We start from the raw sequence: 14,702 nt of genomic DNA, 5'->3' as shown, positions 1-14,702 counted from the left end.
ATATCCATTGTCTCAGTTGGGCTTCTCTGACAGCAGTGGGGGCAGCCGGTTCCATGCTGAACTGCTCAGAAAGCCTGGAAGAGAGAGATTTATTTCTTGCTGGTGATTCCACCTGAAATCCCTTTGCTTTGGATACCAGATGGGGTAGGATGTAAAGCCGACCTGCTGCCCTGAAAAGGGAGCGGCCAGGCCAGTATCCCCAAGGGATGGAGCCAAGGAACCCAATCTAGGGTGGTGAACCAATCTCCAACAAGCCCAGAGCATGGCAACCGTCCCTCCCTGCTACTACCGCTAGCTGTGTGTGCAGGGACAAACAAGGACCCATAAAAATACCTGTTTATTAGTCAAGTCCAAAAAGGGGCAAGGCGCAGCAGCATATTCCTCCCCCTGCCCCACATTTCAGCCCTAGAAGGGCAACATATTACGATTTCAAGATACAGTCTATGAAGGCAAACCAAGAGGTCTAAAATAGAAAGGCCAGCAGATGTGGTGGGGCAGCGGACACGCACACCAGGCGGGATCGTCTCCAGCTACGGACGCGTGTCCGGCAGACCAGGAGTTACTGCAGTCAAAGCTCCCTGGGGACCCACAGAAAGGAAATTCCCTTTCCCAAACACCAACCCTCCCAACACCCCCTCCCGCCCAGCCTGGTGACAGCAGACGCCAAAGGATAAAGGGGGCATTAAAAAAAAAAAAAAAAAGTGAGTAGATTCTTAGAGCACAGCATTCTGTCACCTGCTGCATAGCCCTCAACGCCGGCCAGCCCTGAGTCACTTCCCCTCTCTGCCCCGGGTCTCAATGCTCGCGGGGGCAAAAGACCCGGGGCCTCGGGCGGGGGCTACCCGCAGCCCTCACGCCCCTGCAAACACGCGCTGGGCCTCCCTCCAGGCAAGTCCCGGCGGCTGCAAACCCGCTCTCTGCGCCCCAGCCAAAGAGCCCCAGCCGGCGCCGCCACTACCTTGGCTAATGGCAGCTCTGAATGAAAGGAGCCGAGGCAGGCTCCGGATTTATGAATGTGCAGGGGAGGAGGGGAGGGATATCATGTGACAATAAAGGAGACCGTCTTATTCACAAAAAAAAAAAAAAAAAAAAGTGGCTGGCGGCGGGCACAGCCACTGAGCAGAGGCGGCCGCCGCGGTGCGGTGACCGCTTGGACCCGAAGCCGACGACCTCAGGCACGGGGCCGGACGGCCCTGATTCTATTGCACCCGCGATCGGAAACGCCTCGGGCGCGGGTGGGGGAAAGCCAAACCGGACTGGGCGACCGTGGAGCCGGAGGGAGCTGCACCTTGGCCCGGGGCTGGAGAAAGACACGGGTCCCGCGGGAGGCGGCGTGTCCGCCGGAGAGACCCTCCAGCGAAGCGCCCCGAGCATTGTTCCCCTCGGGCCCGCGGGCCGGGCACGCACGCGTGTGCACGCGCACACGCACAGATAAACACACACACACAGATACATACACACACGTGTCCGCAGCGCGCTGCCCCGCACGCTCCCGCCCGCCCCCGCCGCACGACCTCTGATCCGCCCAGCGAGCAGCCCAGACCCCGCGGGACGCCTGTGCTGGGCCCGCCGGCGCGTGCACACACACTCACACGCGCCGCGGGACCCCTGGGCGGCTCCAGCACGCCGGCCCGCGCGGGGACCCGGGCGCACGCAGACCCCCGCGCAGCCCGCGCCCAGTCCTCCCTGTGCTCCGCCGTGTTTTTTATGAATGAAAATGTGGTATGCAAATGAGAGCGATTCAGGAAAACGACATGGCGGAGCCTCGGCCCCAGTGGGCTCCCGAAGGGACCGCGGGGCGAGCGGCGGTTGCGAGAGCCACAAAGTCACCGTGTAAAAACCCACCGACCCCGGGAAGCCGGAGCGGGGGGGTGTCAGGTCTTCCGCTCCCGCCGCCGAGGATCTCGGCGGGAGGGGTGTTTGTGAGTCCCCGGACAGGGAATGGGGACCGCCCCGAGGTCACCCGCGCGCCCTTGGCCCCCGCAGCGGCCACCAGCCCGCCGACCCAAGGCGCGCCCCCGCTGGCCCGCAGCAGTTTTCGCCCCCTCCTCACTTCAACAAGCGGGGAATCTCGCGTCCCAAACCCCACAGACCAGCGAGTCGCTGCACCCCACGCCAAGTTCACCCAACCAGCGTCCCCGCCCGCGTCCTCAGCCCCGGCCCCCACGCTGCCCCCGCGGGGCACCCTCGTCCCACCCCGCGGCCAAACTTACTCGTCCGGGTGTGTTTCTTCGGTCATTTTCCTGTTCACCTAGACGCCTGTCCCGCGGCGGGCAGCTTTGCTCCCTTCATCTTCCTGTCTGCTCACCCCCCTTCTTCACATCTCCGGAGATCGCCTGATTTGGTTGGGGGGAGCTGCTAGAGATGAAGGGGACGCCGCAGAAGGCAGAAGGGGAAGCAGGGCGACCGGAGCGCGGGGTGAGGTCTGGGGGAAGGGGTGCACAGGCAAGCTTCGGGGGAGAGTGAGCGCCGCAGCGCCGAGGGGCGAGGCGGGCGGGGGCTCCGGGGGCTCGGGGGCGGGCGGAGAGGAGAGATTTGGGAAGGGGACAGCGATGGGGGAGAGGAGAAGAAAAACAAGCGCGCCGTGGAGCGGCGGGGACCGCTGAGAGCAGGAGGAGAGGGCCGGCCGCGGGTGGGGGCTTGGTCCGGGGTTGCCCCCGGAGAACCGGGCTAATCACGGTTCCGGGGAGCGCTCGGCGGTCGGGGGAGGTGCGCCTGGAAGGCGGTGCAGGGCGCCCGGTCCGAGCCCCATCTCTCGACTCCGCCGATTTACTCCATATTGGATTCTCACCGCCGCCAACAGGAGGAGGAAGTAGGGCGGAAGCGATGACGTCTTCCCAGCGGCCAGAGGTGGTGGAGTGCAAAAAGCTTCCTACTTGCGACCGAAAAAAAAAAGGAGAAAAAAAAAAAAACTTTGTTCCGTCTACTGAGCATGCCCGGCTTCCTTTCCCCACCCCCACCCCCCACCTCCCTCCTGGCTTCCACTCCCGGAGGAGCCCCGGAGCGGAGTTACTTGCGCCGCGTCTAACTCCGGATCCTCCTTCGTTAGCGCTCCGGGTTTTAAGATGCCCGAGAGGAGGGAGGAGGCGGCAGCCGCAGACTCGCACACATCTGGCTCCCGGTTGGTTCCCTCCCTCCTTCCAAACCCCTGGATTAAAAATCGGAGGACGAGGCGGGGGGGGGGGGGGGGGGGGGAGGGAGAAGACGCGGAGCTCAGAGGAGGGCCGGAGGAGTGCTCGCGATCAGAAGACCAGCTGTCCCCGACCGTGGGGCGGGAGGGTGGGGGGCGGCACAGGTGCCTTTGCCAAGATTCTGAATGTCAGAGGCTTTTCAGTTTCACGTGAATCTTATGATCTTTTTTTTTCTTAGTAGGGGAACGGGCAATTTTAAGGAAACATTATTTGTACATTGAAAAAAAGAAATCCAACACAACCCAGAAACGTTTGCATTCCAGTAGAAATGAAAGACTTTCCCAGGTTAAAAGGTAAACCCAAATATGTTTTTTAAATTATTCAGTAAATCTCTGTCAAGTTGGTGGAGGATGGCCCTTGTCCCATGCCCCTGAACGCCACAACTCCTGGCCCAGAGGTTGCCGGCTGCATGGGCTTTGGCACAGTGAGATGGGGAGATGGAGAGCTCCTCGAGCCCAGCTCCCCCTCCCCCTCCCCTTTGTTTTTAAATTATTTTTCCTGCCTTGGCCTGGGACCATGGGCCTGGATGTGTCTGCACTTTCTAAAACAGCACACTGTCTAGGCAATGGGCAGGCAACCTAAACAACTGTAACAGGATCTTTGCTTGGCTTGATGCTCTGCTATTGCAGTCTTGAAATTCTTTATGGTGTTTGAACAAGGGGCTTCACGTTGTTACTCTGCAGTGGGTCCCACAAATTCCATAGCTATTGGATATTTCCTTCTGGGGTCTTGCTAGGGAGCAAGAGATGCAGTCTCTGCCCCTTTCTGATCTCCCAGTGCAGTACTTTTCTATCCTCCTGAATGTGCCAAGACACTACACAGAGATTTTTAACTTAATAGCAACCACTGAACAAATTAAGAGAAGATTATATGCCTCAAATGTAGTATACCTAAAGTGTACATGTATGCATTTGGACAGCCACAAGTACTCCGAAGATAGAATTTCACCTTGAGTGAAGGAAAAGCTAGTGGTTTACCCTAGGCTTCGTGTTTACGATAACCATGATCTTTGTGGACATGGATTGGGTTCCACCCGCCCTTGATGCTGAGTGCTGGTGTGTGGTGGTGAAAAGGGCACTAGACAGGGGAGGAACACCTGGGCTCTGGTTTTCTCCTAGCAGCCCTGAGACCCTGAGTGAGGCTTTTAGCAATTCTTCAGTTTCTTTATAAAACAAAGATAACAAGGCCACGCTTGTCCTTCTGTTTTTGAGGCCTTTGAGGGTCTATGAGAAAGCACTGAACAAAGCAAGACCTCGTTGTTGTCTAAATTCCCATAAGGCTAAGGCATCTACCCAGTTCTCACCTTTGTCCATTGTTGCTTTTCTCAACAATGTTTGAAAGAGTTCCCACTCACTCATTCCTGAACTTCCAGGAACATGGACATTTGTCCATGTCAAAATTATCCACCCAATGGGCATCTCTTCGGCGCCACCCTCCAGTTTCAGAGTACTCAAATGGCAAGGTGGCAGGTGAGGTGATTATTAATTTCTGCAGGTAGGCAAGCTGATTCTGTGTTATCACAACTCATTCATCCAGCTCCCTGCTAATAGCAGTGAATGACTGGCCCAACCCAGGGACCAGGCAGCCGGAGAAGCAAAAGAAAACATTCCAAGGTCCAGGAGTCACCAGGTCCCAAATTGGTTGTCCTGCTGCCAGACTCCAGCAGGTCCTTAAGTTCTCTGAGCCTCGGGTTCAGTGTCTGTAGTGTGAGGATAATTCCCACAACATAGAGTCACTGAGAGGATTAAATGGCTATAAAGTGAAGGCACTGTGTTAAGCACTCTGCAAATAGGAGATTAATGGCAACCATTTCTTCCCTCTAGCCAGTGGATTACCAAATGCTCCCCCCACCACTCCTGGTCCTCTATGTTCCTCTAAAGAAAACCTTGCAATTCTCTTCTGCCTTCTTCATTACCCAAAAGGGGCCTTTTGATGAAAATGTTCCTAGCAGGTCACCTCTTGGTCCCCCCATCAATTGCTAACTGTGACTCCAGCAGCTCCAAAAATAAATGGCGGTAGTGGGCGAATAACTTAGATGTTTTTTGATCTGACTATCAGAGTGTTATCAAAGTCTACTGGATTGTTTCCAGAATAGGGGGTATCACGATTCAGGGCTTTAATTTAATGACATTCCTGAAAGAGCTAAATACCCGCATCCCGGTCTCTCCCACACAACCAGCGAAAGAAGGGGCAGGCAAATCAAACCAAGGGTGTCTCGTACAGCGTCAAAAGTAATATTGATCTGCTCACAACTTCACGCTAACCCAGCGGAGCCCCCAGCAGGACCCCCACCTACCCGCCTCTCAACCGGACTCCGGGGCCGGGGAGCACCCCCTCCCGAATCCTCCTCGCCAGTCGCCTGGAAAGCCTGGAGCCCGGAACCGGAGAGACCCTCGGCGGCCGCCGGACGGGCATGCTCACTAGACCCGCAGGTCTCCTTTAAGTCAGAAGCCGGCCGCGGCCCCCGCCCCCTCCCGCCCCGCAAGGGCGCGGGGAGAAGCGGACATTTTCTCCTTTTCAGCAATCTGCTCTTTCTTGTCCTTCGCCCCCGCTCTGCGTCCTCCCACTTCTCGCCCGTCGGGGTCCGGTAGGGCGGGGAGTGTAGATCTCCCCGGGGTGGGCTGGTGATAATAAGTCCCCTTCCCCTCCCGGGGGTGTGGGGGCGTGGGATAGGGGGTGATTGGGGGAGGACTCCACTGTGCCCTAAGGTTTGTGCTGCCCGGCCGCGGCCCGCAGGAGCCCCCCTACTGCCGCGGCGCCCCCCGTTCCCCGCCCCGCGAGGCGGGCGCAGCTGCGTCCCGCCTGTCCTCACCTCACCCCCATTCTGCCCCTTAGGTATTTCTCAATGACCGGCGCTCGGAGGACACTTCCGACCCGGGAGGGAGCGGGTAGCATTAGCTCCCGCTTTATCAGTTCCTTCCGGCCTGCTGGGAGCCCAGCCCTGCGCTCAGTTTGGCCGCGCCCGGGTGCTTTTATTATTGTTTAAATAAGCAGTCGTGTGTGCCAGGGTGTGCCAAGCGACTTTGCAGCCTGGCTGCCTCCCCCCAGACCCGCCGGCCGGAATGGAAACCCAAGCTCTCTCGTAATGAAGGGGATGATGCAAACTTAGAAACTGGCCCGGCACCCGGGAATGGTGCCCCACCCCCACCCTTGGCGCGCGGCGTCCCAGTCCGGGCATGAATGGCTGGAGCCCGATTGCATAATCGGCGCGGTATATATAGCCGGCGGGCAGGCTGCTGACGCGCTCCTGCGTCCTGTTATCGTGAATACTTCATCGCCGATGGCGTTGGCTCCCGGGTCGTTTTCCCTTTCAGCTGTAAGGCTGGGATTTTAAATAGCAGAGATGAAAGGCTCTTGTCCCTGCCTCCCTCCTCCCTTGAGTTCATGTATTGTGAATGAAACCTCGCTGCTTCCTGAAATCCCTACTTCAGGTAGGAGAGAGGCTCAAAGTCAAGGGTCAAGGCAGCGGGCCACCGAACCTCGTGTGCGTGTGTGTGTGTGTGTGTGTGTGTGTGCGCGCGCGCGCTCGCATCCGGGAGGGAGAGAGAGCAAGAGGTGATTGACAGGACTGGGCAACCTTCTCGTTGAGAAAACGTAACCGCTTAGGGTTTGCCCCTGGAGTTTCAGTTTACAACTTTACAGCCTCAGTTTATGAGTAGATTATGCAAAGGGTCTTTTCGGCTGTGGCTGCTCGCTCTCCCTCAGAAGGCCTCGCTTCTGTAGAAGTGCTGTTTCATTCGGAGGAGCTGGTTCCCTTTCCCCTCGGAGGCAGCAAACATCCCCGACTGTAAAAGCCCTGGGGACATTTGAGGTCTGGGAGAAAAGCAGTGCAACGGGTGTTTAGCCATTCTCTTGTTCTAGAACTCTTCTTAGAAGCTTCAGCTATGTCCAAAGATGAGGAAGTATAAAAACTTATTCTTTCCAACTGTATTTCACAAATATGGGGTCATTTTAAAGATGACAGTATGCAGAGGGGTTTTTTACCCCTTCTCTTAAACACGAAGTTTCAACTTATTTTCTCAAAATAAAATGACTGGTTTTTCATAAATGCATTTCTGGCATGTGAAAGGCAGTGGTCTGGTCATTATTTTTCAAACTGGAGGCCCATTCCTCCAACCTGCATTTTAAAGTGCCAGGTGCTTTGTGAGGCTATGGGAATACAGTGGTCAATGAACCTCCTGCCCTCTAGGGTTTCAATCAGGTGGGGCAACAGTCCCGTAAAGAAAGCATTAGGACAATGGCATAACTGCTCTAAAACATGGGGTAAGCAGGAGAAAAAGCAGAGGTCAGGGAAAGGAAGGCTGCCCAGAGGAAGGGGTGTTTGAGCCAGATCTTGAAGGAAGGTGAGAGGGCGTAGATAACTGACCCAAAGGCCCGAAGGTGTGACAGTGTGGGGAGCCAGGGTCACAGAGAGGCCGAGGAGAAGGGCAGGTCAGGGAGGCAGCAGAGACCATGCTAAAGGAGGTTAGACTCTCTTGAAGTCTTGGAACCTTTTGCATCAGGTTCACAGCTGAGCTTTGTCCAGTCCCAGCTCTTTGCAGGGGCCACTATAGTTATGCAAATATAAGGTAAGTGGGCATCCATTGTTTGGGGGTTTGCAAACTGATAGCCCCTGGGTCAGATAAGGCCCCAAATAAATTTTGTTTTGCCTGCTTTTTTAAAGAAATCAAGCTAACAGTTTGAAATCAGAATATTTCACATAAAAATCAAGATTTTTAGCTCCTCCTGAAAAAACTCCAAAGATGTGGGGATGGTGAGTGCCAAATTCTTGCTTGGTAACAGTTGATTGCAACAGAGTGGTTGCTGCAGAGTCTGTCGGGCTTCTGGCTCCTGTAGGCATTTGAGTTTTTGACCTCAGACATAAAAGAATCCTTTATGACTGGATCACGGCCCCACTCTGAGACCCCAGGTAGGCAGAGCTTGGCACTAGGTACACAGCATTTTAAATGAGGAGCCTCTGGCCTCTTGGGAGGAAAGACACCAATCTTCAATCTCCTACCCCAAGACTCTCTATTATAAATTAGGCCAAACAAGGTGGTTTAGAATGGGCTCAGTCATAGCCCAGTGGCAGGGAAGCAACGAGGCCCCTAAAATAACAACGCTTATCCCCTGCTCGGGCTCTGTTTCTGGGGAACTCAACTTAAGATCTCTGCCAACAGGGCAGGTGAGGTTCAAGTGATCCACTGGAAAACTCCCCAAATGGGATCATGTTTGTACCCTAAATTTATGGAGCAGCTTATATAAGTTACATAACCATTTTAAGCAGGGAATGCTAGACTCAGACTTACATTATTAATAGATTACTCCAGGCATGGAGGATGGTTTGCAGGAAACAAAGCAAAGACTGGTTAGGGAGAAATTTTCTTCTTCCACGACAGAAATAACAATGCATGATAAAGCACAGTGGCATTGGCCATGGAGAGGGAAAACTAATTCCAAAGACACAGATGGGATGGAAATGACTTGGCTTTATGATCTATTAGATATGGAGACTAATGGAGAGGTCTGGGATAACTTCCAAGTTTTTGACTTGGGAAATTGGATGGATCTTAGTGCTTTTGACATGATTAGGGTAACAGGAGGAGGACTTGATCACCAATAGACAGTTGCTACCACTCAACTCTGAGACCCACAAAATAGGTCAGGGATTGAGGGATACAGGGAGGCCAGAACATAGGAAAGCAGAACCTAGAGATGGAGATGGAGGGACAGTTCCCTGAGGACATCAGTTGAGCAACTGGATTCAACCTTTCCTGAAGCTTGAGGATGATCTGGACTTTTTAGATCAAGTTGGGCTTCTGTCACTTATAGCCAAAAAAATTCTAACTACCAAAATAGAAAGTCATATTTAGGATAGTGAAAAAGATTGAGAGGAACTAAGGAATGGAACATAAGGGAATTTTAGAATGTATGTTTGCTGTTTGCAATTTAACATAGGGACATCTGGGGTCAGTGCCAGGGAATTTCATAGATATTCTGATTTAATAGAACAAATTTCTCCCAGGAAGTTAGTCAACATTTTATGAGTTGTACCAACCTCTCTTTTTGGCCTTAGCATTCTATTGTCACCACCTTATTTCACATCTCCAGCTCCCTTCTCACTCTTAATATCATGCCTCATTTTTACTACCTTTATTCCCCAGCCCCTTTCTTCTTTAAAGCTCATAACTGAGAAAGGATGCTTGATAATATAAGAGAATATGAACTTTTAGAATTGGAAGAAAATTAAAGATCATATGTTTGTGGCAACCACACAGTGTACCCAAGCTTTTTGGAATGGGTAAAAGGAAAAGAGGAAAACAAAACTCAGTAAGATATGGTCCCTGTATCAGTTAGCTTTTGCTGTATAACAGACCACCACAAGGGACTTCCCTGGTGGTCCAGTGATAAAGACTCTGTGCTTCAACTGCAGGGGGCTCAGGTCTGATCCTTGGTCAAGGAACTAAGATCCCACATGCTGTGTGGCCAAAAAACAAACAAACAAACAAAAGAAAACACAAAACTTTGTGGCTTAAAACAATAAACATTTTATTATCTCTCATGAGTGTCTGGTCTTTAGACCAGGTGACTGTTCTGGCCTCGGCCAGCTCAGCTGGGGCTGGATGATCTAGGATGGTCTCTTATGTATCTGGTGATTGGCAGGCTGACTCGTCTAGCCTGAGCTGGACTAGCTCATCTCTGCTCCATGTGATCTGTTATCTTCCAGGAGACCTGCCCAGATTAGATCACATGGCAGTGGTGGCGGGGTTCCCAGATCAGCAAGAGGGCAAACCCCAAAGTACATGCATTTTTCAAGCCTCTGCTTGCATCACATTTGTTTATACTACCTCATTAGCCAGAGAAGTCACACAGCCAACCCAGAGTCAAAAGTCAAGAAGCAGGGAATTAGACTCTCCTTCTTGACCAGAAGAGGAGCAGAGTCACATGGCAAGGGATGTACATCCAAGGATGAGAGGAATTTGTAACCATTTTTATAGTCTACTTCAAATTTCACAATTAGAGAAGGATATTTGTAATAATATACATTGATCACATATATAAGTGCCGTATATTTATTTATACAACTATATGATAAATATATTAGAAAATATACTCTAAGCATATATGTATATCATATATTTTAATATAAGTATTATATATTTATATATAGGTATACTATTTATGTATACGAGTACTATTGATAGAATTAACTTCTGCCTTTACAGTCACTGATTTATGGCCAAAGTAACTAAAACTGCTTAATGTTTAATAGATTTGTTCATGCTATAAAACTCTTCTCAATAATTTAGTGAGTAAAGAAAGAGACCTTTCAAACTTATTATGCTTCCCCTTCTTTCTTAGCATGAAAATCCTGTCTCTGGTATGCCTTACTTCTTAAAATAGGTATATTCCTAAAGAGATCTAGGCAATTGAAATGTTTGTTAAAAAAACAAAGCACATATAAAAAACACTAGGAAAACTTAACTATTTAAGATTGCTATAGATTGAATAATTTGGAAAAGCAAATAATCATCCCTTAATTTGTTCATTTATTAACTCAGATTTTATATATCATTTTGGAATCAAAGCAAGGCTCACTTGTATGCTTTTTTGATGGTAGCAGAGGTGGTGCTTTTGATGGGGGAAATGATGGTGGAGATGTTGAGAAGTAGTGGTGAAGGTAATAGCAGGGATGGGGTGGAAGTGATGGTGTGGTGATAGTGGTGGAGGTGATTATGGTGATTATGGAAATAATGGTGGTGGAAAGATCTGAAATAGAAACTTTCAGTTTGCTGCAAGAGTTTCCCTGTGGTCCTCTTACCAGATCCCAGATATACAGACAGCTGGGCAAAGGCATTGAAGAAAGGACCAGAAAAACAGTAAGTCAGAGAAGAGAAGCAGATAAAATGTAGGATGAGACGCCCTGTAGGCCAGGCAATTTCCCATGATGCCAGGAGGGGCAACCAAGTACTCTTCTTCCAGGCCTCAGTCGGGTATCACTTGCTTTGCTCCAGGGAGGTTTCTCTCCCCTCCCCTTAGTTGGGCTAGGTGCTCCTCCCATGTGTACCATCTTCTTCTGTCCTAACGCTCTTTACACCTTTTGTAATTTGATATCTGCCTATCTATATTCCCTCCCAAGCTCACTGAGAGCAGAGACCACGTCTTTGTCTCTCTTACTGAATAGAGAGTCACTCTGGCACATAGAGGGTACGCTGTAATACTTACTGAGTAAATGAATGACAAGTCACCATGGTTTGCCTTCTCTCTTTCCCTCTAAAAGTGCATTTTGCTCCATGGCATCAGAGAAAGTGTCCTTCTGATGACTTCTTGTGTGTTGCTGGCCCAGCTTTCTGATTTCAGATACGGGCTGGGAAGGTCCCCAGTTGAACAGTAATATAAAATCATGGAGTACTAGAGTTCAAAGGACATTAAAGGACCACCTGTTTTAAGATGAGGAAACTGGGGACCAGATAAGCCAAGTGACTCCGTTAAGATGACACAGATAGTCAGGGTCACATCCAGAACCGTACCTCAGGAACTCAAAGTCCAAATTCCGTCACTAACGTGCCTTTGTTGGAATAATACCAGATGCACCCTTGGCGCTTATTTCTTTTTTTTTTAAACAAACTTTGTTGTTTCTTTTTTATTTATTTATTTATTTATTTATTTATTTATTTATTTATTTATTTATATTTATGGCTGTGTTGGGTCTTCGTTTCTGTGCGAGGGCTTTCTCTAGTTGCGGCAAGTGGGGGCCACTCTTCATCGCGGTGCGCGGGCCTCTCATTATTGTGGCCTCTCTTGTTGCGGAGCGCAGGCTCCAGACGCGCAGGCTCAGTAATTGTGGCTCACGGGCCCAGTTGCTCCGCGGCATGTGGGCCCTTCCCAGACCAGGGCTCGAATCCGTGTCGCCTGCATTGGCAGGCAGATTCTCAACAACTGCGCCACCAGGGAAGCCCCGGCGCTTATTTCTAGTTACGGTAATAGGACGCACTGTTGTTTATCGATGTTGAAGCTCGTTCATGAAGGAGAAAATGAAGACTTGCTTTTGGCTTTCCAAAGACTACTCAGGCGGATATATATATATATTTAGGCCACACCGCGGGCCTTGTGGGATCTTAGTTCCCTGTCCAGGGATTGTACCCGGGCCGTGGCAGTGAAAGGTGAAAGCCTGGAATCCTAACCACTAGACCATCAGGGAACTCCCAGGGAGCTATATGTTTTTTTCTTGCATTATGGCTCCCATTAAATTCTACTGCACACCGCTGTTCTAGGGCAATGATGGTAAGCCCTTTCTCTAGTTCTTGGTTTAGTGGTGGCTATGGTTTTTTCTTTTGACTGAGCATTGTTTTTTTCCTTGTTTTTCCTTACACTGAACTGTCACAGGGTGACCAATAAAATGCAAGGAGATGTCTGCTAGGGAAATACTGGAAAAAATTTGAATCCCTGAACAAAAGAGAGATATGGGGTGAGAGGGAGTGCTCCCCTCTCCCCCTGTCCCCCCGCTCCTGCCCTCAGAAGTTCTTGTGTGAGACCGTGATGTTCAACAATACCAGGAGAAGAATGCCAAGAAAATCAAAGGAGAGCTGACCGAGAATCCTGGAATTGCTGAGCTACTGAGTCGACCAGACTTGCAACCCACCTACCTCTGGACTTCAGGTTATGTGAAATAGTACATCTTTATTGTTTAAGCCCCTTTTTACCAGTGTCTTGTTACTTGCGGTCAAACTAAGTGATTCACACTGTATTCATTCGTTGTATGCACAGAACTCCCTGTTTTAAGGAAATCCCAGTGTTTCAGCAGCAGGTGTCTGGTTGGTTTGCCACTTGCAGAAGAGGACTAACCAACAGAGTTAACTTCTAGACACATCTCTTTGAGATGTCATCTGCTAACATTTGTAGGCTAAGAAATTTTTGTTGCTATTCATGTAACAACCAAACATTGACAACCTAAAAAACATAAAAACCTCTAGCTTATAAGCACACAGGTCGTATGCTCGTAACATGTGGTTAAAACTCAATGGTTTTGTTCCATTGTTATTTGTGATTATAAGAGTAAGCCCTGGGACTGCCCTGTTGGTCCAGTGGTTGAGACTCCGCGCTTCCACTGTGTGTGTGGGACGGGGGTGGGGGGTGGGGTGGCATGGGTTTGATCCCTGGTCAGGGAACTAGGATCCCACATGCTGGGCAGCGTGTCCAGAAAAAAAAAAAGAAAAAAATTTAAAATGCAAAAAAGTATAGCAAGGAAAATAATATCCCACTAATCCCACCTCCCAGGTATAACCCCTGATAATATTCTGAATGTGTATCTTTATAGACTTTTCCTCTATGTATAGTGTATATTTTACTAAAATATAGTGTATATTTTAATAAAAATAAGATCATACTAAACATACTCTTTTGTAGACTCTTTAAAAAGACCTCAGTAATAATATGCCTGTGTTCAGAATCCTAAATGTCTCATACATGTTTTCCAGAAAGCAGCTAGGAGTTGATATCATTCTCTTTAGTCTTAATGTATATATGTATAGATGTAAAAATAGTTGGCAAATAGTTGACAGCTGGCAAAATAGCTTCATATAAATTATTTTATTCTTCGAGCCCCTGCTGTAACCCATCTAAACTAGTACCTTAGCATTTATAACAAATATTGAACCTATCTGAACTAACCTTTTTTTACCAACTAAATCATAAATTCCTGGAGGGGATAGGGAAAGCAATGACCAAATTAACTAAGTTCTAAACACATATCTATATCTATCAGAATGCATAGTGCATGCAAAGTACTCAGTACATGTTTATAGAATGAACAAAAATGCCTGTACTGTTTTTGTTTTGCGATTACAATAAATATTCTGTAGGCAAATTTACATCGCTGTTTGCATTGAAATTCTCATTTTACACCAGTTAAGACGACACAATGATTAACATCACAAAAGAAACAAACATTGGACTTCCCTGGTGACACAGTGGTTAAGAATCCGCCTGCCAATGCAGGGGACACGGGTTTGATCCCTGGTCTGGGAAGATCTCACATGCTGCAGAGCAAGTAAGCCTGGGCACCACAACTACTGAGCCCACACACCACAACTACTGAAGCCCGCACACTCTAGGGCCTGTGTGCTGCAACTACTGAGCTTGCGTGCTACAACCACTGAAGCCCGCGCACAAAGAGCCCGTGCTCTGCAACAAGAGAAGCCCGCGCCCTGCAACAAAGAGTAGCCCCCACCTGCTCGCCGCAGCTAGAGAAAGCATGTGCACAGCAACAAAGACCCAATGCAGCAAAAATAATAATAAATAAAACAAAAATAATAATAATAATGAGTTGTGTTTAAAAGAGAAAAAAGAAACAAACATTACTTTATTATCACCAACATCATCATAAATCTTTTAATGGTCCAGACTTGAAGATTCTGCCTGAAGTCTGTCTTCTAGTTCTGGACTTGAATTTTAACCATTGATGTTTTACCCAACACCAGAGAGCTTAGAGTTGAGCAGAAAAGCCATCAGATACCCCAGTATATCAAACCT

General features: G+C 49.4%; 1 protein-coding gene across 1 annotated transcript in view; it reads right to left on the bottom strand.

Moving 5' to 3' along the window:
- Window positions 1-5,558, bottom strand: part of SPRED2 (sprouty related EVH1 domain containing 2) — a 121,074-nt gene extending 115,516 nt beyond the window's left edge. Inside the window, exons 1-2 of the mRNA XM_059943175.1 lie at window positions 5,488-5,558; window positions 2,214-2,872 (exon numbers count right to left, since the gene is read on the bottom strand). Coding sequence (XP_059799158.1) covers window positions 2,214-2,239 — 26 coding nt within the window. The 5' untranslated portion in view covers window positions 2,240-2,872; window positions 5,488-5,558. The remainder of the gene's footprint in view (window positions 1-2,213; window positions 2,873-5,487) is intronic.
- Between the last annotated feature and the right edge of the window lie 9,144 nt (window positions 5,559-14,702).

The sequence above is a fragment of the Balaenoptera ricei genome, chromosome 13 (assembly GCF_028023285.1).
Source record: "Balaenoptera ricei isolate mBalRic1 chromosome 13, mBalRic1.hap2, whole genome shotgun sequence".
NCBI classification, from domain to species: domain Eukaryota; kingdom Metazoa; phylum Chordata; class Mammalia; order Artiodactyla; family Balaenopteridae; genus Balaenoptera; species Balaenoptera ricei.
Note: the sequence above shows the minus strand (reverse complement) of the source record. Positions and strands in the feature narration are given on the sequence as shown.